At 45.0% G+C, this 23,851-nt stretch overlaps 2 protein-coding genes across 2 annotated transcripts in view; both read right to left on the reverse strand.

Annotated features, from left to right (window-relative positions):
- LOC131590677 (hydrocephalus-inducing protein-like) overlaps positions 1-12,583 on the reverse strand; it is a 58,024-nt gene extending 45,441 nt beyond the window's left edge. The window contains exons 1-8 of the mRNA XM_058860939.1: positions 12,477-12,583; positions 9,855-9,954; positions 8,231-8,350; positions 6,324-6,458; positions 4,587-4,786; positions 3,403-3,527; positions 1,904-2,108; positions 72-264 (exon numbers count right to left, since the gene is read on the reverse strand). Coding sequence (XP_058716922.1) covers positions 72-264; positions 1,904-2,108; positions 3,403-3,527; positions 4,587-4,786; positions 6,324-6,458; positions 8,231-8,350; positions 9,855-9,954; positions 12,477-12,583 — 1,185 coding nt within the window. The remainder of the gene's footprint in view (positions 1-71; positions 265-1,903; positions 2,109-3,402; positions 3,528-4,586; positions 4,787-6,323; positions 6,459-8,230; positions 8,351-9,854; positions 9,955-12,476) is intronic.
- A 353-nt stretch (positions 12,584-12,936) lies between these two features.
- Positions 12,937-18,068, reverse strand: LOC131590710 (hypoxanthine-guanine phosphoribosyltransferase-like). Its single transcript, XM_058860978.1, has 9 exons — positions 18,042-18,068; positions 17,557-17,663; positions 16,934-17,117; positions 16,532-16,594; positions 15,975-15,992; positions 15,695-15,777; positions 14,658-14,704; positions 13,909-13,985; positions 12,937-12,984 (listed from the first exon to the last, which is right to left on the reverse strand). Exons 1-9 carry the CDS (start codon positions 18,066-18,068, stop codon positions 12,937-12,939), a joined length of 654 nt encoding a protein of 217 aa, XP_058716961.1.
- Between the last annotated feature and the right edge of the window lie 5,783 nt (positions 18,069-23,851).

The raw sequence follows: 23,851 nt of genomic DNA on the forward strand, positions 1-23,851 counted from the left end.
CGAGAGTTAGAGTGTTAGAGTGTTAGAGTGTTAGTTAGAGGAAGAAAGTGAGGCTCTCAGCTATCACTTACCATTGGCTCAAGGGAAAAAGCATCACTGGAGAATAGCATGGGGTCTTCTTTCAGCTTCATCATCTTCTCCCGGACGCTGCTCTTCAGGATGGCGCGGCGATCTTCACAGGAACCCTTCTTCTTCGCTCTTCTTCTCTCTTCCGTCGTGTTGTCCACGCAGGCCTCTCTCGGTGATCGCAGCAGGTAACACTGCCTGCAGCCACAGGGACAGACAGAGCCAGCAGATGGCTCAATAAGCCCGATATTTGCAGAGAGAAGTGGAAGTGCAGGAGAGCAAAGCACTTGGGGAGGAGCAGCAGCAGCTCCCCAGCAAGGGCTGACCCCAAGCCATGGAGTCCCAGGTGGATCAGAGCATAACTTGTTCACTGGTACAACAGGTAGTTTTACTGCACACTTGCAAACACAGGAGAGGTTTAGAAAGCCAGCATCCCTTAAGAGAACCTCCGGCCTCAAAGCCTCTGCCAAAACTGAGGGAGAATCCAGCAGCCACCTCAGCTGGCTTTTCCTACCACTGAGATGCTCAGGGGAGGCAGATAAAGATCATGGAGCAGGACTTCCCTGGGAAGGGGAGATGAAGCTGGGTCACAGCTCTGTGGTACCAGCATCACTCTTTGTTTCTTCTGTTTGGGACCTGCCCTGTTCCCTGCTCTGCCCTCCTCAAGAGCATCCCAGAGCACTTCCAAAGGAAATGGATGAATTCAGGCACTGCATCCCTTCAATGGTATTCAAGGTTTTATATGCATGAAAACAGAGGCCCTGAGAAGGGAAGGAACTTTGTTGTGCAGGAGGGAGACAGTAAACTCCTGGAGAGACCTTTTCATGATCCAGAGCTTTTTAGGTCCCATCCCAGTGCATGGTAGTAGAATCCTGTAGTAGGATCCATCCTGACCCCCAGCACCTGCCCAGGTGCCCTGACAGAATAGTTATGAGGCCCTGGATCCAGAGGGTCAGGCAGATGACACTAAAGAAAAAATTCTGTCTGGAGAGTCTCCCCAGTTGCACTTTGTCAGACAGATGAAGAAAAGAAGAGTAGTGGTAGTGGGCAACTCCCTTCTAAGGGGAACTGAGGGCCTGTAGATCGACTGGATCCATTCCACAGGGAAGTCTGCTGCCTCCCTGGGGCCCAGGATATCACCAGGAGATTCCTTAATAACTGAATTAACTTCATCTGTCCACCACTGTCTGGGGTCCAGTGACTGTGAAATACCAGAGTTCTCAATATTCAGTGAAACAAGGAGGGGCATCAACAAAACTTCCACTCTGGACTTCTGGAGGGCAGACTTGGGCCTGTTCAAGAGACTGATATGGAGAGTACCTTGGGATAAAGCCCTTAAAAACAAACGTGTCCAGGAAGGATGGACATATTGCAAGAAAGAATTCTTGAAGGCACAGGAACAGACTGCCTCTGTGTGCTGAAAGATGAGCTGGCAGGGAAGACAGCCAGCCTGGATGGGAAAGGAGCTTTTGAACAAACTAAGGGGAAAAAAGAGGGTGCATCACCTTTGGAAAGAGGGGCTGGCAACTCAGGAAATGTTTAAGGATGTTGCCAGGTCATGTAGGAAGAAGATTAGAGAAGCAAAGGCCCAATTAGAAGTTGAGGAAAGCTAGTCATTGCCATCAACCTTTCCTTCCCAAAATGCCATCCCTGGTTGGGGTATAAATGGAACTGGAATGTCAAGTGCTGGGCTCCTGAAGCCCAGGGACACACACCCTGATGCCAGGGATGGTTTACTTGGCCTGAGCCATTCAAAAGCACCAACACCCTCCTGAGGCCCTACGTTAGTTTTAGTCTTGGGCCATGTATCTCACTGAAATGCATCTTTCAAACCAACCTCCTCTTCTCTTCATTCTCATCTTCCTCACTAGGAAAAGTCTTCCACTGGAACTGGGCTCTGATGTTACTCCTGTTCTCGATGAACATGGTTGTGTGGCTTGACATGGTGATGAAAGTCTTCTTCAGCTCCACGGAATACGTCCTCAACCCGATGCTGACATCTACAGCTTCTCCCTGAAGGTTTGTGTGGATCATTTCTTCACCTGGAACAAAGCAAAGGGGAGCCTTTGCTCAGCTCAGTTGCTGATGAAAGCCCAAGGAACAGAGCAAACCACAGGTCACAGAAGAAAGGGTCACAGCTTTTAGCTGTATTTGCAGTTCTATGGGTCAGCACATTTATAACATCCTGACAGCTCTGTGTGTGCAGCGTGAGGGTGTCCTGGGCACCTCCTAAAACAGCTGATTTTGGAGTGTGTTTGTGGAGATTGGGCCCCAAGGTACAGTGAGGTTTGTCAGGTGTGCTCAGGTGACCCACTCAGATCACCAGGATTTCTGCATCCAAGTCCTTCAGGTGATGCTGAGGAGCCCTGTTCAGTCCTGGCTTGTCTGGGGTTTCCCCTGGGCATCCCATGAGATTCCTGTCTCTCCTGATCCCTTGGATGCCTTGTTGCTGACAAGCAAATACACCTGGGGGCATGTGAGCAGAAAAAGGAGGCCCAGAGGAACAAGTGAGGTGAAGCCCAGAGCAGGAGGGGACCCAGGTGAGGAAACACAACCAGCCTGGCTCTGCAATATGACAAACCACTACAAAATGAACACCATGAAAATCATCATCATCATCATCATCTCCCTGTCCAAACACACAGCCACATCAGTCTTGAAATATTTGATATTGTTCTGATCTCAAAAACCAAACTGGAGCATTTCAAATTGAATAAAAAAGGGACCAAGGAAAGATCAGTAAGTACAGAGCAGCTTCTACATGAAGACTGAATGGGATTCCTCAGTCTAGAAATCAAATGGGAGATAGATGTGAGAGGTTTGCAACAGCATGAATGGCCTGGGAAATGGGGACAAGGAAAAAATTGTCTTGATTTGTCACCAAAAAGTACTTGAGGATTTGAAAATGTTATTAGACAGAAACTATATATATGTGTAGAGGGCAACACAGTAAAAGGGTCTGTGACAAGCCAGTGGAGCAGCAGCCTATGGGACAGAGGTGTGCAAGAAATACACTGCATTGGAGAGAGTCTGATGGAGACCTCACACCTCACACACAGCACTGGCCAGAATAAAACAAAACTTCAGCCAGGCATAGCCACAAGGCAGTGGAGAATCAGGGCTCCTCCTTCCTCCACTCAGCAACTCTCAGCAAAACTCTTAGTCCTGTTAGAGGGGATCCACTTTATCAGCCCCCTAAACACCAACTGGTTCTCAGTTTTCCTTGGGGTAAAGCTGGAACAGGGGAGGCACATCTAGAGGGAATTGAGGAGGCTGGGACAACAGGGAGTGGTGGTGGAGAAGTGTCCTGTGCCCCGTGCAGTGCCCAGCACTCACCTGTGTTGTAGCACACTACCATGGACCCAAAATGGGCACCAGTGGTCAGTGGGTGAAATCCCACTGTCACCTGCACGCTGTCACCAGCACCCAGAGTTCCCATGGCCGGAACCACGGAGAAAGGACTGCAACACAAAGAGAGAGATCAGGACTCAGGGGACATCTGGGGATGATATTCCTTCTGCAGTGCAGGTCCCTTGGGCAAGCAGGGAGCAAAGAAACCACAGGCAACAGAAAAGAGACAAAACAGGATCAGAAACAGCTGCTGACCCACTTCTGAGGAAATACAGACCTCAGGAGATCCTGTGGGATAAAATGACCTCATCTCCCCCAAACCCTGCATCCAGCTCTCTGCAATGAGACCCAAGGATCCCACTGCCAGCAATCCCATCAGAGAATGGTTTGGGAAACCACTGAGAGGATTAAGAGCTGTCTGCATGCACAACTTGACACTGCCTCAGCAATTTCTCTTGTCCTGCTGCCTATCAACCTCATCTCAAGAGATGCAAATGTTAGGGCACTACCTGTCCTGTGAGATTACAGCCTAGGAATCAGACAGGGAGAAGGAACTTTTCCTTGAAGACCAAGAAATAATTACTGTTGAATTTGCAGCGTGGCTCTTTGGTTTATTTTTCCTTGAAAATATCCCGATTTAGCCTATAAAGGGCACATTTTATCAGCATTTCAATGAAAGCTGCTCTAAGAAAAGCAGCAATCAAAACTCTGCAAGAGTGTAAATGCAGATTAGAGCAATACAGAGACATGGAAACAAGACCCAAAGGGAGGATGCCATTTACAATCTGAAGGATCCAACCCCAGCTAAATGAAGCACCCATTAGCAGGGCATCTCATGAGAGGAGCACTGGGCAGCCACGTGCCTGTGGCCTCCCAGAGAATGGGGCTATTTGGCTGACAGTGGGAACCATTTCAGAAGCTGCTTGTGCTCAGGAGGGTGCAAGCCAGCTCCTCACATGTTCCAGCACCCTCCAGGAAATGTGGGACAGAGAAAGCTCAAAGGCTGCATCCTGCTAAGAGCACTGAAAGCAAGAGCAGATGCCATCCATCCTGCTCACTTCCAGCCAGGGCTGCAGGGCACCCCTGATGCTCAGCTTCCTTTTGTTGCTCTTTCCCAAGCCTATTATCACCCAAAGGTGTTTTGCACAAGGACAGGGGAGCTGCCTCACCTCTGGGTGCTGATGTAGTAATGAGCCTCCAGGCTGCCAGTGTTGCGAAGCAGCAGAGTCCTCTTGGTGCTGCTCTTGACTGGACACTCCGAGAAGTTCAGCTGGTCTGGGATGTTCAGGATAGCTCGGGCAGCAATGGCCCGGATTGGCACAACTATCCTTTCTGTTTTGGTGATGCAGACAAGCTCATGGGAATAATCCTGCAGGAAAAGAAACTAGCTCAGCATAGGGCATTTAGTGCCATTCCCATGGCAGAAGAAAACAATGTCCTAGAACCCTTCAAGGGCATCTATTCTATTCTATTCTATTCTATTCTATTCTATTCTATTCTATTCTATTCTATTCTATTCTATTCTATTCTATTCTATTCTATTCTATTCTATTCTATTCTATTCTATTCTATTCTATTCTATTCTATTCTATTCTATTCTATTCTACTCTATTCTACCCCTAAATGAACACTAAGTTCTACCAATATTATTATTATTAAAGGCACCAGTGCACTTTGCAAAACATATCTCAGTGGCATTAAGCTCCCATGCCATTAGGGTCATACAGAGAACTGCCCTAGGCCACAACTTTTACTCTAAATTTTAATGATGTTAAATAATTTCCAAGTCCCTTCTAAGGAACATGGAGCTAGGGAACAACACAGGCCATTCCTCTTTAGGTTCCTGTATTCCTGCTGTTTGAGAATAGGACAAAGTGTTAAACTGACTCGAAGCAGCAAAAGGAAAGGAAGGTGAGAAAACAGCTGCACCCAAAAAGATCCTGCACCTCTGGTCTAGTGTAGAAACATCAGTTGGCTCACAACTCCCCTCTAACTTTGCCTCCCCAAGCAAGTCAGAAGAACAGTGTTAAGAGGTAGCAGGATGCTGTTGGATGTTGTTTGTTTCCCTTCCTCCCTTCCATGCCATGTGCTAAACCCTTCTGTATGAACAAACCTCCAGATCCCAGCACTGAGATCAGAGCTCCAGGGCCTCAGCACTGCTGCTCAAATCTCCCCACCAAAGCACGTTTGGCACGGAACGGGTGCCAGTTGACAGAGCAGCCACAGTGACAGGCATGAAGACAGAGCCACAGCAGTGTCACTGCCACAGGCTCTGGGCTCACAGCTCTGCCTGCAGGTTGTACCTGCCCTACACCAGCTCTTTCAGCAGGTGTCCAAGTCCCCTGCAGCTCACCAAGCTCCTGCTAAGGGCACCTAGAGCTCAGTGTGCCTGTGCCAGGCTGGGCTCACAGGCACAGCACAGCCTCTGCCCTGGCCTTGCAGCTGTACCTTGGTCACTTGTGCTGCGGGACAGCCCAGCTGCAAGGCTGGACAACAGAGGGGGCAGAAATCACCACTTTGCTCCAGCCCAGGGTGAGGCAGGGAAGCTGTTGCCAGTCAGGAAGGAGGAAAGCTCTCTGAGCTCTTCATTCCTCCAGTGTTTTCCATAATAATGAAACCCTTCCATTGTACCTAGAGATGGCCAAACATCTCTCAACAGCCCTCTGTCATTTTCATCCTGTTCCCTGTGCATCTTCCCTTGGGAATGCTCAGGAATGTGCAGGGAGGGAAGCAGGGCCTGTCAGGCCTGGCTGCAGCGCCTGGCAGCACGTGCCAAGCTGAGCCTGGCTGCAGGCTGCCTGCCCACAGCCTGGAGCCAAGCTCACAGCATGGAATGGGCTGTCCCAGAGTGCAGGGAAAACAGTGGCTTTGGAGATAATTGTGTGTTTTGGCTCCTCCAGTCTCACCTTGCTCTCGTTGGGGGTGAATTGAATGCGCACACGGGCAGTCGCACCTCGCGGCACAGCACGGTACGCCTCGTTGGGGCACACCAGCCTGAAACAAGGTGAGCTCTGCATGGAGACCTGCACCAGCTGAACACACTGCAGGGAAGACATGAAACAATGATTTTGCCACTTGTGGAAACAGGTGGAGAGGAGACCTGTCCGTGCCCTGGTGACATCCTTCCTTGATCCCTTTTCCAGAGCACTTTCAGCTGTGGAGGTACAGGCACATCATTCACAAGGGAGAACTTGAATCCCTTCTGTCTGGCTCATTTTGGCCAGGGGCAGTAGGGCAGTGCCTGGTGGGAAGGAAGGGCCCAGCAGGTCAGCACCAGCAGGATGGAGACAGAGCACCTGCACCAAGTCATCTGCATATTCAACAAGGCCAAAAAACCTGCTGGCTTCTGCCTGCACACAGCCATGCAGTGGTGTTCCAGACAGGGGATGTGCTACCTGAAAGCAAAGCAGCACATTATCCTGGGAGAAGGAAAAAATTCCCTTCTAGCAGATCAGGTTTGGCTAGGGCAGTTCTGGGGGTACAGTCAGGCAAACAGACCAACAAGAGAGGAGACCAAACACTGTGGCCTCACTGGGAATAAAAGCAAACCTGGAAAGGCAAAGAAGGAACACAGCAAGACAATCCCTAAAACATGGAGATGGCAAAAGAGAATTTAAATGAGCAACTAAAGCAGCAAGGAAGAATCATAAAGCCATGACAGCAATCGCTTTGCCAAAAGTGATGGAAATACAGACAGGCTGTGCCTATTGACTGTGGGCTGCAAAGGCATTTTCTGCCTGGACAAACATGACCAGTGTTGACTCACATTCCAGCATTAAAGCAATCTTGGCTCCCCAGGGGCTCTTGCTGCCTGTGCAGGTGAGCTGGGCTGCTGGGCATTCCTGCCCTCAGCCAGCAGGACAGGTTCTGCCCTCTGGGATACACAGACACAGCAAACATGCATTTTCTAGCACATAGATATCAACCCCCGAGCACCAAAATGCTCTCAAAAAGTCTAAACCAGATGATTTTGACCCTCCTGGCTCTTCCCACCAGTCCACGCTTGGCACAAGCCTCATTTGAGGAAATGTTTCCCTGACTGAAATTCAAATGGCTTCAATTTTCCTCTTTATAGTGGAACACAACTGCTGACATTTTTCAACTTTTTCCCCTCTCAACTCTCTTGGAAAACTGCAAAATAATCACAATTGCCTCAAGTGAAGGTGAAATCCTCCAGGAGCACATGGCTTTGGATGTGCTGTGGTTCTCCAAAGGGAAAGCAGAGCACCACGTTGATTTTGGAAAACCTGAGCAGAGCTGGATGAAGCTTAGCAGGAGCCTGAAGTGGCACCTAAAGGCCTCCCACTGCTTCTGCTGCATCAGTCTGACTCCAGGGCTGTTTCACAACACATTTCCTGCAGTACCAATGCCATTAGTGATAAGTGATTCCAGCAGAAAGTGGAGAAGACTCAGCCCATGAGCTTTGACTGTGAGCTGCACAAAGGGAGTCAAACAGGCTGAGAGAGGCAGAAATTCCTACCAGGAACCAAGATTAACCAAGGAGACACAGGATGTGGTATAGACCCAAGGCAAAGCATGAAAGCAGGCTAGAACTGTACAGCCCTCAACATTCCTATCAATCCAGAGCTTTCAAGAGAAAGCAAATCCTTTGGGATAGATACCATCAATGCATAGCCAAACTCAGGGGAGAATTCCCAGCACAGCAAGATTTCCACCATCCTGCAGAACAAAGGTGCTGAGACATTTTCTTCTGGATGTGCTGCAGCAGGTAACTTGCTTTGCTGTACACCATGGGAATTACACCACTCCCCTCTTCCAGCACGGTGTTAAAGCTCCAGGCCCCAGCACTTACCTTGCTCTCATTTGTGAGAGACAGTTCCATTTCAGAGACTTCATGAGCCACGAAGTTCTGAAACACCAGCTCTGGTGGGGAAACACGAAACAAGCTCTGTTTCGGGAGAACTGGCAACAACTGGAGAGACAAGAGAGAGCAGGGAGAGGTTCAGCTGCTGGGAGGAATGTTCATGAAGGAGACTCTTACTCTGATCCCCAGTGAAGTACAGACTCTGGGTGAGCACGTCTGCCCAGGCCACACTGGGGAAACAGTAGCTCAGCCACCTCTGCTCTGAGCTGCTCAAGAGCTGCTGGGCCACACAGAGCAGGGTATAAAAGAAGCCATATAAAAGGATATAGAGGGTATAAAAGAAGCCATATAAAAGGGCATAAAGGGTATAAAAAAAGCCATTTTGGTGGAGGGGGTGTGTGTGCTCAGCTCTCAGGCAGGGAGATACCCAGCTCAGCTGAATTGTCACTAATGAACAGTTTTCTTTTGCTTCAACAACTTTGTCCCCTTTAATTGTATTTAAAAGTTAGTGTGTTCCTAACAGAGGTAAAGGCAAAAATAAAATAACACAGAAAATAGGAAAAAGACAAATGAGGTGAATACTGAATGAGGATAAGGGTCAGTTCTTTTCTCAGTAACTTGGGTAAGAGTAGAGTTAGTATCTCCTTTTTCCATGAGCTTTAAATGGGTGCTTTCTTGTAGTCTATTATTGCTATCTTATTTGATACCATTCTAGAGGCATGTCTGAAATGACACAACAGCAGCAAATGCTTCTGGAGCAGAGACACTGCTTTGAGAAAACTCTCCCCTGTTGTCTGCCTTCTCCAGCCACACTGCTGTCACTCCAGACACACCAGCAGCTCTCCTGTGGGACTGCACTGCTGAAGGGAGTGGCTGCAGCTCACTGTCCCTTAGTTGTGCCCTTCTTTGAGCTGTTCCTGACCTCCCTCTCCAGGGCAATCCTTCACCACTTTGTTACTGTCTCTTGCTGCCCATTTCCTGCTCAACACCCACCTCGGCCACCTACCACATCTGGATTGTGCAATATACCCAGCCAGTCCTGCAGGAAAAGCAGCTTTAAACACACCTCTAAGTAGGCACTGATCCAGAGAAAGCACATCCATTCCCCCCTGACCAGGGCGAGTCCCCTGTGCACCTGGCTGCCTGCAGAATCTCTCAGGCTCCCAACACATTGTTCCAACCCAAAGCATTCATGCAATTACTTTTGTTAAATCTGCAGTAATTCCTGCAGGTCCTTGGCCTTCAAAGGCCAGCACTGCCACTGTGGAGGGAATCCTATGACCCCAAGCATTTGATGGTGACCACAGCAAAGCAAGAGGTGGCTCTTTCAGCAGGAAAATGGAAAATGGCAAATTTGTGCCTTTGTGTCCCCAGCCTTCCCCCCATTGTTTCAGCAATAGCAGCTCCACTCCAGCAAACCCCAGCAGTTTCAGCAGAAGTTATTTGTGTTGGCTTGGTGCAGATCAGGACTCCAAGTCCACCACTACCAGCAGTTTGCAATGACAACAGCACCTGGACACTGAGGTATTTTGCTGGAGGTGAGCCTGTCACAAGCACACACCCTCTTCAAACTTTGCATCAGACAGAAAGGAAAAGAGCAGGAAAAGGCTACCTTCTGACCAGTCTCACTCGTGGGTAGAAATGGACCAATTCTGGGCAGACTACTCTCCCCAGCACTGGCCTCATTCCTGTTGAGCTTCTCTCTCAGGAATCTAGAGGGAAGCAGCTGAAAGGCAAAAAAAACCCAGCAAAAGCATCAGAGATGTGCTTGTTCAGAAAGGCTTTTCTTGAACAAGTGGCACTGGTGACTAATTGGTGATCACATCATCTAGGACAGTCCTGGAAGCTCTCTAAGTTACTTGTTGAAATACTTAGCATCAATAAATTAATAATAGAGCAGAATACACATACTTCAACCACATGGCTGTGTCCCTCAGCTTCCCCATGATTTGATGGGACACGTTTAGGGATTTCTGCTCTCTGGGCATTTGTTTCCTCTTTAGTTTCACTGGATTGAGGCAGTGATCTTTTCAGAGAGTGGGGAGGAGCTGTCAGAACTTCCTAATTCCATCCCTGCACAACACTCAAAGCTCACAGCGAGGAGACAGCGCTGCTGGGTGAGTCCAGGAGATGCAAGAAAGCAAAGTGGTACCAAGAGTGAGGGGCACAGGAAAGTGTCCAGGTTTTAGTTCTCTCTGTTAATTAGCATTTGCTTCCCCTGTCTGGGCTCCCACAGCCCTCCACAGAAGAAAACAGAGGGATCTCCTTGACAGAGCCTCAGCAGCAGGGCATCTTCAGTCAAGTGAGCTGCAGACAGCCAAGGGACCTTTGTGGCCCTGACTCCAGTGCTGTGTGCAGGGCTGGATCTGTGCCCCACGCAGGAGATGAGAGAGAACAGCTGCTCTGGAACCTCTGCTGCTGGCACCAGCCCTGTCTCTCCAGGCTTTGGGCAGAGCTGGAGCTGCCCAGGTGCTCAAGGGCAGGTTTGTGAGAGCAGCACAGGGGAGTGCCCAGCCTGACAGAAGGAATTGCTGTGACAAAGGGCAGGGAGAGAAGCGCCTGCTCAGGGCTCCAGCTGGACATTGGTTTCACCTGGCCCCGGTGGCACAGCCAGGGAAGACACTGGAGTGTCCCTGGAGCAACACACGGTGTTCCCAAGTGCACCAGGACAGCCCCCAGCAACAGGAGCACGGCACAGAGAGCTGGGGAGGGCTCTGCAGCCTCACAGTGCTGCTGGACAACAGCAGGGGCAGGGAGAGGAGGGACACCAGGGCCATTTCCAGCCTTAACACAGCCCCAGAGGCTACTTACACTGAAAGACTTCAGTCTTGCCCTGAGCAAAAGCTCAGGAGGTGTCGTTGTCTTTTCTGGAAATCCAGAAGGCATCTTGAAAGGAGGAAGTCGCAGAAGATCAACAATGCCTCAAGAAAACTGGAAGAAGCAAGAATGGAACTCTGAAAATCCAGAATCCAATTCACAGCAGACTCAAGAGATATACTGGTGCTAAAAAATTTATAGTATTTAAAAGTAGCCAAGTGCTTGTTTGGTGTGAGTAGCCAGGATTGTTAGGCCTCTAGTTGAACTACATGGCTATGTTGTGCAATTCAAAAATGAATCACACTGAAACCTGGAGCTAAAATACTGAATACCATTAATAATAGTTAGAACAGACTGTAAAAGCTGTAGCTTTAATATTATTAGATTCAATATACTATTATTACTACTACTACTATTATTATTATTATTATTATTTTAAATATTGATATTATTTAAAAATAGCTAGAATGGACCTCTTTTTCTTTAGGCTAAACACCCCTTGCTCTCTCAGCTGCTCCTCACAGGATGTGTGAGAGACTGGAATGTTATGGCTCATGGCTTAAATCTTGTTCTAAAGGATTTTTTGCCCTGTGCCCACCAAAGCCCACCCTTCACTGAAAATGCCTGCTGACTGGAACTTTGGACTGTGAGTTAAGCCACCTAAGGGAACTTGAGAGAAAATAAAGGTGGCACTATTGTCCTATCATCTCAGGTCTGGGCAGAAGTAATCAACACTGAGGGAGAAAAATGCATCCACACCAAAGCCAAAGGCAGCAGCTGTCCTGAGAATCAGCTCTGTCTGGCTTCAGGGTGGGGAAGTCACAGCCACAGACTCATCTGCTGAGGCCAGGTTTGCGCACAAACCTCCCATCAACAGAGGGGCAAGGAGGAAATTTTGTGGCTGTGCCACATCCCCAATGTAAGAGGCAGTGGACACCCATCCTCCCTCCCACAAACTGGCTCAGCTCTAAAACCTCCCCCCACAAGAAGGCCACATCCAGGGGACATTGCCATGAGGAGCAGCTGAGGGGGTGTCACAACCCAGCCAAGACCTGCAGCGAGCCCCCAGAGCCGTGCCTGAGGCCTTGGACCAGATGAGTGCAGGGGATGCAAAGTGACACAACAGATCTGAAAACCCACAACCCAATTCATGGCAGAGCTGTGACAAAACCCAAAAGTACAACTTTAGTCAATCTTTAACTTTTTTAAATTTTAAACAAAATTCGGGACTCCCTGTGAGACCAAAGCACCGCTAATTGGGGACTGCCTGGCAGAAAGCAAAGCACCGCGAACTCGGGACTCGCTGTGAGAGCAAAGCAGCAGGAATTGCCCCGCACAGCCCCATTCCCTGTGAACAATTCCCCTGGCGAATGGCCCAGTGGAGCCGTGTGCCCGTGGCCAGGCTGCGCACACCCACCGAGGATCGCGCTCTCCACGCAACTGAAGCTGGAACAGCAGCGCCGCGGGCGCTGCGGCCGCGGTTCCCAGGTAACCCCGAGCCCTGCCCGTGCCCCTGGCTTCCATCTCGGCCTCCGCTCGGGGCCTGTTCCGCCCTCCGAGCTCCCTCGGGCCCCGCCGGGAGCCGAAGGAATCCGCTGCGGGGCCCGGAACGAGCCGGGCACGTTTCTCGCTATGGCCACAGCCCCGCACCCAGCTCCTGCTGCTGCTGCTGCTTCCAGCAGGAAAAATCCCAGCGTCTCCAGAGCTCGTGTTCAGCGCGCAGCACACGGGCAATGAGCGAGCTGCAGCTCCTGCCACTAACGGGGAGCTTCTCCTGCTGCTCCGGGACACGCAAGTAGCAAAAGGAATTTCCCGATGGGATGCTTTATATCCCCTAATCAGCAGCCAGAAATCAGTGCTCCAGAAGACTGAGATTATCACATCCTGTATTTCTCTTTGGCGTTCTCTTTCAAAATACAGATGTGCTAAAAGAAAAAAAAAAAGAAAAAATAAAAAGTACAATATTTATCAATCTCTATCTTGGAATGAAGTATAAGACTGATTTTCAGCTGTATTCCCAGCACTGTACTAAAAACACACTACAACCGTAATAGTTGGAAGTTTCCTACTTGCAGTAAACTCCAGCTCTTAGTATTCTTTGCAAGTTTATTTGTAATATATAGGTTTATATATTCTAAAGAACTTAGGTTTATTAAATTACTGCATGCTCCTCAATGCTGCTGAGCAATAGCACAGACTGTTTGTGTCTTCAGCAGGACTGCTTTGTCTTAGGAAAAAGGCTTTGAAGTAAAAAACTTTCTGAGTTAAACAGAATAAAGGAAGTACTTTGGAAAACAAAGGAGGTAAAAATGATCAACCCTATCAGTTTATGATGTTTCCATGGCTACTACTCTGTGCAGCCTGAAGAAGCTGTAATGGAATAAGGGAAGATTTCTTACAGACATGTAAGATATAAGACATGTTATCCCTAAGTGTATGGAAAACCTTCACCCAGAGTCCCTGCAGGGCTGCTTTAAAGACCTGGTGGCTGAAGAGCAACACAGGGTTGAACTAAGTCAGACAAATATCCAATTAAAGTCAAATTACAAGTTATTTTCAGATGGGGTCACAGATTGTGTGCTGCTCACCATCCTGGGGGTTCAGAATGTTCTGCAGCACGGCTGAGCCATGAGACTTGTGGAGAAGAATTATAAAAAGGTGAAGCACAAACATTTCTCATGCACCTACACTGCATTACCAACTTGGCACCTTAAAAATGGTTTTGCTCCTTTATTGGAAGTTTCTAGCTGGAGTTGAAGGTTTTTTAATTGCTGAGAAGCTCTGAGTAGAAGCAAATCTTCTTGCTGGGTACCTGATACTTGGCAGTGGAGGAATGTGCATGTACTTACATTTAGATCTCTGAAGTATTCATTGTAGTCAAGAGCATATCCAACCACAGATTTATCTGGGATTTCAAAGCCTCTATCTGTAAGAAAATACAGTTCTTTTTATACTTCAGTGGTGGAAATAGCTTTTAAATGCAGAGCTTGTATTCAACACACACTTGAGCTAAGGGTAATAGGCATCATCTCTTTCAGGGTGCTCCCTTAAGAATCTGAGCTATAAATTGATGAGAGAGGTTAGAATCTAAACCATTCCCATCAGTCAGCAATATAATTAAGGTGTTAAGAGAGTTATGTTTATTAACAAAATAATTGTTTAAAACCTGGTTATGAGTTAGTCCTGGGAGAAGAGACAAGGAATGAGATTTTACTTGAGTGAAAGTAGATGAACTGTGATTCAGTAGGACTTTTCAGTTTGGAAACAAGGCAAGTTTAATAATGCAGAGTCAAAACAAATGCCCTCCAGGGCCAAAGCAAAGCAACACACAGTTAAGGTTTGATTCATTTCTGCTATCTAAATAGTTAAATTTATATATCAAATAGCTAAACCTGCACTGAGGCCAGCCAGGGGAAAAACAGAAGGTGGTCATGAGGCCTCAGGATGCCATAGCTGGACATTAGTTCACAAGTTTTTATGTAGTTTCTCCCCATTTCTCTTGGCCTTCTTGAAACTTCTGTGCAGTTGTCAGATGTGCTGCCTGAAGGGAAATTGTAAGACTGTGTTTTGGAAAATACTAGAAAAACATGATACTTACAGTCTGGTCTGTAACCTGGACTCTGACATGTCCTTTTGACGAGCAGGCTGTAAGGCAGAGCAGAGAAGATTGGTTTTTAAAATATGTCTAAGCTGTAGACTTCCCTTCTGCCACACCTCCCCATAAGCTTCTAAAATCATGCAATTAAATCAAGACAGTGAGATTATTTCACAGAAAGAAGTGGTGTTCAGCCTTGTCGTGGAGGGAGAAGCAAAGGCTCTGATCTAGGTTCATTCTTTATGTCCAAGTGGCTCTGGTTTGTATTCAGTTCCCTCCAATCCTGTGTCTCAGGTCATTGCCCTTCCACGTAGCAATGCCTCAGGACACTGGAATAGCACAGAGGGGGAAGCATGTCCAAGTGGCTGGGAATGATTTTAGTGGGGAGGGAGGGAGAAAAGGACATTTCTTCTGCAAAATCTTATCTATTCTTGGTTTGCCTGTGCACTTCAGAAGAAACTGAGAACCTCCTGGACAGTCCCTAGAAGGCCTGTCTGAATAACTGGTGCATAAAGCAACTGTTCTTATAAAGCATTGTGATTACTTGACAGACATAGGGATAGTCCACAAAATTTCCTTTTAGAGACCTACTATAAGCAGATCTAGAATGCTGCTTGAAGTCGTCTTCCAAGTGCTGACAGACTCTCAGATTCTGGAAACTTCTAGAGTTGAGGATAGTAAGGGATATTCTGAGTGTTGTCATTCCAGCATTGAGGCAACTGAGGCAACGTTAGAAAACTTATGGAAAGACATCAATTTCCTTCAGACATAAAGTAAGAAACAGGGAATCCATCAGACTTCATGGACTGCACAGAAAGAGCCATAAAACCTTTCTTTATTAATTTGAGCAGTGAGGATGGTAGTGCACAGGTAAATTTCCCAGTTCAAGAAACACTTAATTTTCCAGCAGCTGGGTAAGGATTGCTTCCTGCATTTGCTTTCTTCCCCCCAAACTTCAAGCCAAACAAGCACTTGTCAGCATACAATGACTATTCACCCAAATGATTTGAATGTGTTAGTTAGCAGCTGTATCCTTGTACCTTACAACTTTCACCATCCTTGGTTTCTTGTCTTTTATTTTTGAAAGCAGTGCTTTCATTGTTCTACCAGTCTCAATAATGTCCTGAAAGTGATAAAAAAAAAAAAATTATCCTTCAAGTTTGAAAGGAAAATCAGACTGTCAGTGGATTAAATTAGAGCATACCAACCTGGCAGCCCAGTAACTTCATTAATTATTATTTTATATGTAATATGTATTCATTTGAAAAGAAGGGAGAAAAGAATCTGTGTCATTCCACCCCTCCTTCAGTCATTACTTACCTCTACTACTAACACATTCTGGAAGAGATTACATAGGGAAAGAAGGGAAAGAAAAAAAAATACTTAAATGGCAATTTTCAGCAAACCATACAGCCAAGAAAAGCACACTAAAACCCTCAGTTACAAGGAAATTGCCTTGATTTTCAAAGGAGATTGTCACTTGAACTACTGACTGACTGATGCTTACTGAAGAGTCTTTTTGTAAGTATTTATGAAAGCTTAAAATATGGTGCTAAAGGCACCTGTGTCAGGTCTATATCTTGCTCTGTGTACAGCACTGTATTCTAGAGGCACTGAATGAATCAGTTGAGTGTGGTTCATTTCTGGGGGTTCTGGAATAAAATGGGGAATGGGACCTTTGGGAGCACTCATTGCTGATCACTTCAAGTTTCCACTGAGATCAGTGGGAATTATTCACTGTTTCAAAGCCCAGCATTTTAAATCAGTGTTAAGAGGCTGGAAGTATGCAGTATCAAAATCTTTAATAAAGATGGATTTCCTGGAAAATACACAGGAACAGTTGTTTTCCTTTAAAAGCTGAAGATGCCAATTCATACCTTCCCACTTAGTGTAGACAGCTCCTCTCCAATAAAACTGATTTTTTCTGCAGGTGACTCATTCTGGAAGGAGAAAGAAGAGATGGAAGTCACATAAAGCATGCCCCAAAGTGTTGTCCTGTATTTGTTTGAAAGGTGAGCTGCTCTTGCTTCTTGCAAGAGGAAGGAGTTTGAGATCTGCCCCTGGCTCTGTCATGTTGAGTGTTCTGCTATGTTTCTTCCAGTGAATATATAATATCCACCCTTTGGGGCAGACCAGTAAATCAGTTCCTTTTTAGTATGTAATTTGAAGAGAATGTACACATAAACTTAATTTTTGTGGGGTTCTCACACAAACCATCAGTATTTAGAATGCCAGTCTATGGAGAGAGTCAATTTTCCAAAGAAAAGAAAGTTACTCACACAGTAGCTTTTTATTCTGACAAAATCCACGGTAACGGGCACAGATTTATCACCATTTTGATTCAGTGCTTTTATCTGGTCCAGCAAATCAGCAAAGAATTTATAGCCTCCTTTAAGGACACAGAGTGCAACAATGGGATGACTTCCCATGTCTTGCATGATATCTCGAGCCAAACGCTCTGTCCTGGGAGAAAGAAGGAAAAAAAAGGCAATTCTGGAAAGTGTTCTGTGTATCAGAGCTGTTTGTGCATCTATTAAGCAATGTTCAAGTAAAAACTCTGATCTTGCTGTTAGGTTTTTATAACTAGCAAATTGTGAGCACAGCAAGTCGTAGGAAAATAAATTAGGTATTTGCACAGCATAAGCAGATTTAACCCATAAACACAAATATTGCAGGATAGCTGGGCTTGAAGATAGTTGATGGAACATGGAAGCTTGACTGGGCTTGCAGAGGAATCCTCTCCATGAACCCCCTCTTATACCAGACTTTAGGACAGAAGTGTTTGGGCTGCAGGGTTTCCCTGTTTCTCATGGGCTGCACAGGGCAGGACCTCAGGCTTTTTTCATTTGGAGGGACAAAAATTGGCATCACTGTCCCTATTCTTTTCTGTTTACCCTCATACCTGTCCAGGATGAGTCCATGAAGAATGAAGACTCTTTCTAAATCCTCTTCATAATGCTTAGGAATGCAAAACAGATTTTTGTTGTAGCCACTTTCCTCATCTCTTATCTGCAAGGAAAAGGGAAATACATCTAAAACTAGCAACAAAGTCATTCAAGAAAAAGCTTCCAGTCTGTGACAGTGTGAGGAAAAAATTCCTCCCCTCCAATAATGTGTCAAAATAAAAATATTTCTGAGAGTTTTTGATCTTTCTGCTAGAACAATTCACAATCTGATAACTGGAGCTGGTGGCTGAGTTGTGAATGGAGTTGTGAATGCATAACAAGTACTTTGCCCCACTCATTATGAAATCAATTCTTGGCTATCATCAACTCATTAAAAAAGCCACCCAAAATAATAACAACCTTCCCTCTTGTTCCATTTGCCCTTCTGCAGAGCTCAGTAGCTTGCTCGTGTGGTAGACAAGCAAAAATTAAAATGTAAGGCAAGGAGATTGGGATTCCAGGTCAGCATGTCACTTTGGTGTTGCTATATTTTATATGTTAGTAAAGGCCTGTATGCACAAACCAGCCTTTGAAATAAGTCGTGATATTAAGGGCTAAAGTCCTTGAAACCTTCATGCAGAAGAGAGAGTAAGGCAAAACAATATCCCTGTGTGTAAGAGAAAAAATGTAAACTGTGTGTGTTAGCCAATAGTAGCTTGTTCTGCCTGCAAACCCTGTAGAACCCTATAAAAGTGTGCTGATAATAGAAATAAACTGGCATTCACGATTACTTCTGTGAAGACTGGTGAACAGCTCGGGGGTCTTCTCAATATTTGGCGCACCGACCAGAGACACCCTGCGGGCAGAAGGACTCTGGAGTCATCGGAGTGGATCTGGGCTCTACGTCGAGGGCTTGGATCGGCACCAGATAGGCAGCCTGAGCGCGGTGAGACGCGGAGCGGTTAGACGTGGAAGTAGGGCTGCTGGGGGGGGGCCCAGAGGCAAGGGCGTAGTAGAAGGGTCGCAACCTTCCCTCTTGCGGGTACTGTCAGCATGGATGTGGAATTTGCGGCAGTAAATAAACTGCTTCTCAGCATCCTCGTTAAACGAGGCGAAGCAGCCCAGGAAAGGGACCTGGATATGCTCATTATATGGGCTAATTGTCTTGAGCATTTGCAGTGCTCACTGCTTCTTGCGGGGCAAGAACGGACTGATAAATCGGCTCTGATATGGGAAACGGCAATTACGGAAAAGAGCAAGGACACTGTGTTTCTCGGTCGAACTTGGCAGATTGTAATTAATACCTTAAAAAACAGAAAAGCGAGATATGCTGAGGATGTGAGCCCTGTAATTCTACCTGCGTCACAGCGGCAGATGCCTTTACCTCCCACTGCTGGGCAAGCGCTCCTATCTATATTGCCCATGGAGAGAGGGAGGGAGAGTTAGAGAAAAAAGAAAATAATGAGAAAAAAGTTCCACAGGGAACGCTGAAACAACGAACAGAATCTGTTCAGTTATGGCAGGATGTGATACATCCAGAACTATTTGCTTCATTTTTGAAGTCACTTTTAGCACTACAATCTTATTTAAGTTCCATCTTTACCACCCTGGAAGAAAAGAAGCCAGATTTAGACTGGTTTCCACCCGAACCAGGAAGATAAGAGGGAGCGAGGTGAGCGCAGAGAACAAAGGCACCCTGGGGGTAGAAGCAGCGCAAGAAAAGTTCCAAGGCCTCTGATCGCCGTTGTTAGCACCTGGCCGTGAGAGACTTTTCGTGTAAAATCGCCTGCTTTTGCATAATCATGCCCTTTTTTCCTCTATCAGCAAACAACAAGAGAGATTGAGAGAAAAAACTGCATTTGTTAAAGTTAACTTTGTGAGGCTTTTTTTTTTCTTTCTTTCTCTCCGTTTTTCCTCGCTGCGAGAGTATGTGGAGAATGTGAAGAAAGATAAGAGCAGAGCTGCAGCAGCGGCGGGGCGGGCGGTCGACCCCCCCACTCCCTCTCTCGGGGGGGGGCACCGGGATGGTGCCCGGTTTGTTGCAGGGTCGTGATTTATTAGGTTTTTGGAGTGTTTTTGTATACCCTTTTGGAGTTAATTTTGTGTTTTAAGTAATTATGAGTTTATGCAATTGCAGTTTTTAGAGTTTTACTAGAGAAATTATTGTGGTTCTTTGAAAGTTAAGAAAAGAAAAGAAAAAAAAAAAAAGTGTTTAAGGTGAATACTAACAGAAGTTGCCTTGCAATAATTGGTTTTAGAACCCAAGGTTAAAATATGGTGTGATTTATAGCTTCTAGGAAAACCTTCTTCCAATTAATGTTATCTACAGAAGAGATTTGTGGTTTAAAAAAAATAATTAGTCAAGAGAATTTTACTGTATAAGACAAAGCTAAGTTAAGGTATATATTATCTATTTGCTTGTTTTTTCCACAATTTTAATAAGGGAATTTTAATGTAAGTTTTTTTTGCTATATAAAACGCATATAACTGCATATATACCAATTTGGATTTTAGATTTTAGTTTAAAAATTGGACTTAATGTTTTTGAAAAGTGCTACAAAAGCTGGATGGCAACTTGCCAAATCCCATGTTGTTGTGGTGGTTTTTCTTTAGAAAAACTGCACTTTAACATCCTAACCAATTTAAACATATACTAGGCAAATTTCTATTATGAATAAGTATTTTTAGTAACATTTGCAGTTATTGTGGGTTATTCTCAAAGTTAGATGACATAGAATTGTGATGTGTTTGCTACATCTTTATAATCTTTATAGTGAATTTATGTTATTGTTATATTGTGTTTAAAAGGTATATATTAAACTTTTAGTTGCTTTTTTGTAGAACAGAATAAGATTAAGTTATGTTTTCATTTAATATAGATTAAGTGTTAATAGAATTAAGGATAGTCAAGTTTCATAATGTTTAGGCTTGACTGTTTTTAAGTTAAGTTTTCTAACTTAGATATTCTTTTAAGGTTAAGTTTATTATTTCCTTTTGTCATATGTAATTATTGTTGGGTTTAGATATTGTTTAATTTAAATTGTTTTATGTTTTATTGGAGACACTTGTTTAAACTGCAAAGTATAGTTGTTTTCCTAGAGTGAAGAGGACGGCCACAGCTGAGACAGCTGTGATGGAGCACTGGTGAACACCTGCTTGTGGATAGAAGTGAATGCAGTCTGTGACACCCTTGACTCCATTAGGAGTTCTACTAGTTGTTTCAATCTCTGCAGTTTTGTTTGTTATAGTTTTCTTATTTTTCAGTGTTTCCAGAATTTTAAGAAGATGTGCCATTGCTGAGGATCAAATGCCATAGGAAAGGCTTCAGATTAAACCAACTGCTGAATGGTTTAATTGGTCTGGTACCTAAGGCTCCTGATCATTCGCTTTGTACAAATGTATTTTAACAGTTTGCTATGCTGTAAGCATCTCATAGCTGCTACTATTGAGAACCTTGTTTTAGAAATGAGTTAAGAGGCATCTTTCCAGTTTAAAGCCAGGCCCTGGCCAGGCCTTGACTTTACCTGGACAGAATGTTTGCCAACAGATCCAGATATTTTCTGTCCCAAATCAGTATTTGAGTCATTTTTTGACTCAACAATTTGACCCTATTAATATGACAGCTGGATCAATTTTGAAGTGGACTTGGAGAATCATTTCCGGAGGTGATGATCCAATCCTTCACTGATTTTTTGTTTCTGTTTATTTGCTAACTATGGGATGCTAGTGCAGTGTTTTAGTAATTAATAGCAGTTTTATATTATATATGTTATTAATAATGTTTAAGATTTAATTGATTTTTAACTAGTATAAGTTCTTATTAATTGTGTATATGGTTTTGTGTTAATGTTGAACAGAAGTACATCTCATTTTTATTTTTTTTTAAGAAGACGGGGGAGATTGATGCCCTAAAAGCATTTAATTAGTGTAATTTATTAACTTCAAGGAGAGAAGTGTCTGTGTTTTGTTGGCAGGTTCAGAAAGGTCACCTGTCCATCTGACCAGACTGTGTGCCTCTGAACACACGAGATCCAGTGAACAGAGATGTCATCACACAGCCTTGGTACTCCAGACATGGATCAGAAGTGGACCTGTCAGGACACAGTTGTGTCTGAACACTATATAGACAGTTGCCAACAGAGATTTTATGTTGTTATTATGATGTTGTGTCTCTACCAATTTTTCAGTTATCCTTTGTTTTAAGATTTAGAAGGATCTGAAGAACAACTTGAACATCAAAGCCCTCAGTCACCGATCAACTGCCAGCTGATATCACAGGAGCAGTGAACGTTCCAGGACTGAATCGTGCTGGAGAAATTCTGTAGAAGACCTAAGAAAAGTGTAGAGACTCCATCTAATTGTATATAAAGCAAATTGTAGTTATGTGTTTACCCTTTCAGCAAATTGCTTTCACGCTTAGACTACATATATACCAGAGCACCTGTGTTAAAAGTAGTTAGATAATAGTTTAAGTGTTTAGCTTGTGTAGTAATTGTTATGTTAGTATAAAGTATAAGTATTCCCTCTTCAAGAGGTAGTGTAAGCATCTTTGAAAGTTCATTTAACGATTGAAGTTCTAGCTGTGAGTTTGCAAATATGGTGTCATTTACATGGTAAAATGCTTATGGTAATTGTGTTGTGTATAGTCATGACCAACTATCTGCTAACTAACATCCAAAAGTGACAGAACATATGGGTCACCCTGGCACATTGAACTGGCCAAAGGTCAATGTGTTTGAGCCTAGCCACACCTGGAGATCCTTTCGCACCTGTCTCCCAGGAGTCCCTGAATGGGATCCTCCGGCATTTAAAAGTTTAATTAGTAACGAGACTCGACTGAATCGATTGGCAGTGTTGCAAGAGTGCAGTCGCACTGTTGGCTTCACATTAAGACAACCTGAAGCCTGTTAGCAAGCAAAAATTACCAAAGTTCTTAATGTTACAACCCTCAGAAGAATTGGATTTGTTATGTTCCACCAATACCTCGGGTGGATGGATAATGTTTGAACCCCCGACAAAAAGTCATTCTAACAAAGTAATGCAGCACTGGGCTGCAGTCAACCCTATAGCTGATCTCGTTACTACCATTGAAAGTAAAGCCTTTATTCGTGGTGCAATCTCACAGGACAATTGCCAAAGCGATTACCTAGTTCCATCTTCCTAATCTGTGGAGATAGAGCATGGAATTAGATTCTTGCTAATCCACATGGAAGACCCTGTTATCTTGGGAAACTCACTTTGTTCCACCCAAGCTTACATCAATTGTTGAATGTAGCTAGCAAAATGAAGAACATCAAACAGTCAAAGCGAAGCCTGAATGAATTAAAGTTTAGCCACTCTAAAAAGGCTCGCTTGCTGGACTAGGAAAGAATTAAACTTAACATCCACAATGTTAAGTGAGCTTTCAGCCGATGTGAGTAGTGTGTATCATGCAGTACTATGAAATCAAGTTGCAATTGACCTTTTGCTCTTAGCACAAGGACATGGTTGTGGAGAGTTTGAAGGCATGTGCTGCTTGGATCTTGCTGATCATTCAGCTTCCATCCATGAGCAACTACAACAGCTACAGGATGGGTTGCATGCCCTGAAGGAAGATAGTGATCCCATCGGAGGTTGGTTCGCCAGCTGGGGCATCACTGGATGGCTGAAGTCTCTTGTGCTAGAAGGGGGATGGACTTTACTTATAATGTTAATTGAGATGACAGTCTAAGTTATATGTTATCTTATCCAAAGCCTGGTTTGTGCAAAAAGAGAAAGGGGGAATTGTTGCTATATTTTATATATTAGTAAAGGCCTGTATGCACAAACCAGCCTTTGAACTAAGTCGTGATATTAAGGGCTAAAGTCCTTGAAACCTTCATGCAGAAGAGAGAGTAAAGCAAAACAATATCCCTGTGTGTAAGAGAAAAAATGTAAACTGTGTGTGTTAGCCAATAGTAGCTCGTTCTGCCTGCAGACCCTGTAGAACCCTATAAAAGTGTGCTAAAGATAGAAATAAACTGGCATTCACAATTACTTCTGTGAAGACTGGTGAAGAGCTGGCGGTCTCTCAATACCAGTGCCTCAACTGAGAGCTGTGGCAATGATTTCCATTGCATGGAGAGGGGTCACAGTCCTGCAAGAGTCTTTCAGCAGAGCAAACAGCAGCCTGGAGGGTGGGCAATGCTGCATCTGTACCACTGCATGCTCATCCTTCACCATAATGCAGAGCTGCCCCCAAAGCTGCCATGGATCACTTTTTAGATTTCTCCTGTTGGATATATTTTGGAGAAGTTGTCCTAGGTGGTTTTTGATGGTGATCCTGTAGGAAGC

The sequence above is a fragment of the Poecile atricapillus genome, chromosome 34, assembly GCF_030490865.1.
Source record: "Poecile atricapillus isolate bPoeAtr1 chromosome 34, bPoeAtr1.hap1, whole genome shotgun sequence".
NCBI lineage: Eukaryota > Metazoa > Chordata > Aves > Passeriformes > Paridae > Poecile > Poecile atricapillus.

Coding starts and splice junctions, on each gene's coding strand:
- LOC131590710 (XM_058860978.1), bottom strand. CDS start 18,068: ATGCTGACCTGGAATCCCAATCTCCTT. Junction 17,664..18,041: donor CCTGGAATCCCAATCTCCTT/GCCTTACATTTT, acceptor TTTTCCTTGCAG/ATAAGAGATGAGGAAAGTGG. Junction 13,986..14,657: donor TCCAGGTTACAGACCAGACT/GTAAGTATCATG, acceptor ATTTTCTTACAG/ATAGAGGCTTTGAAATCCCA.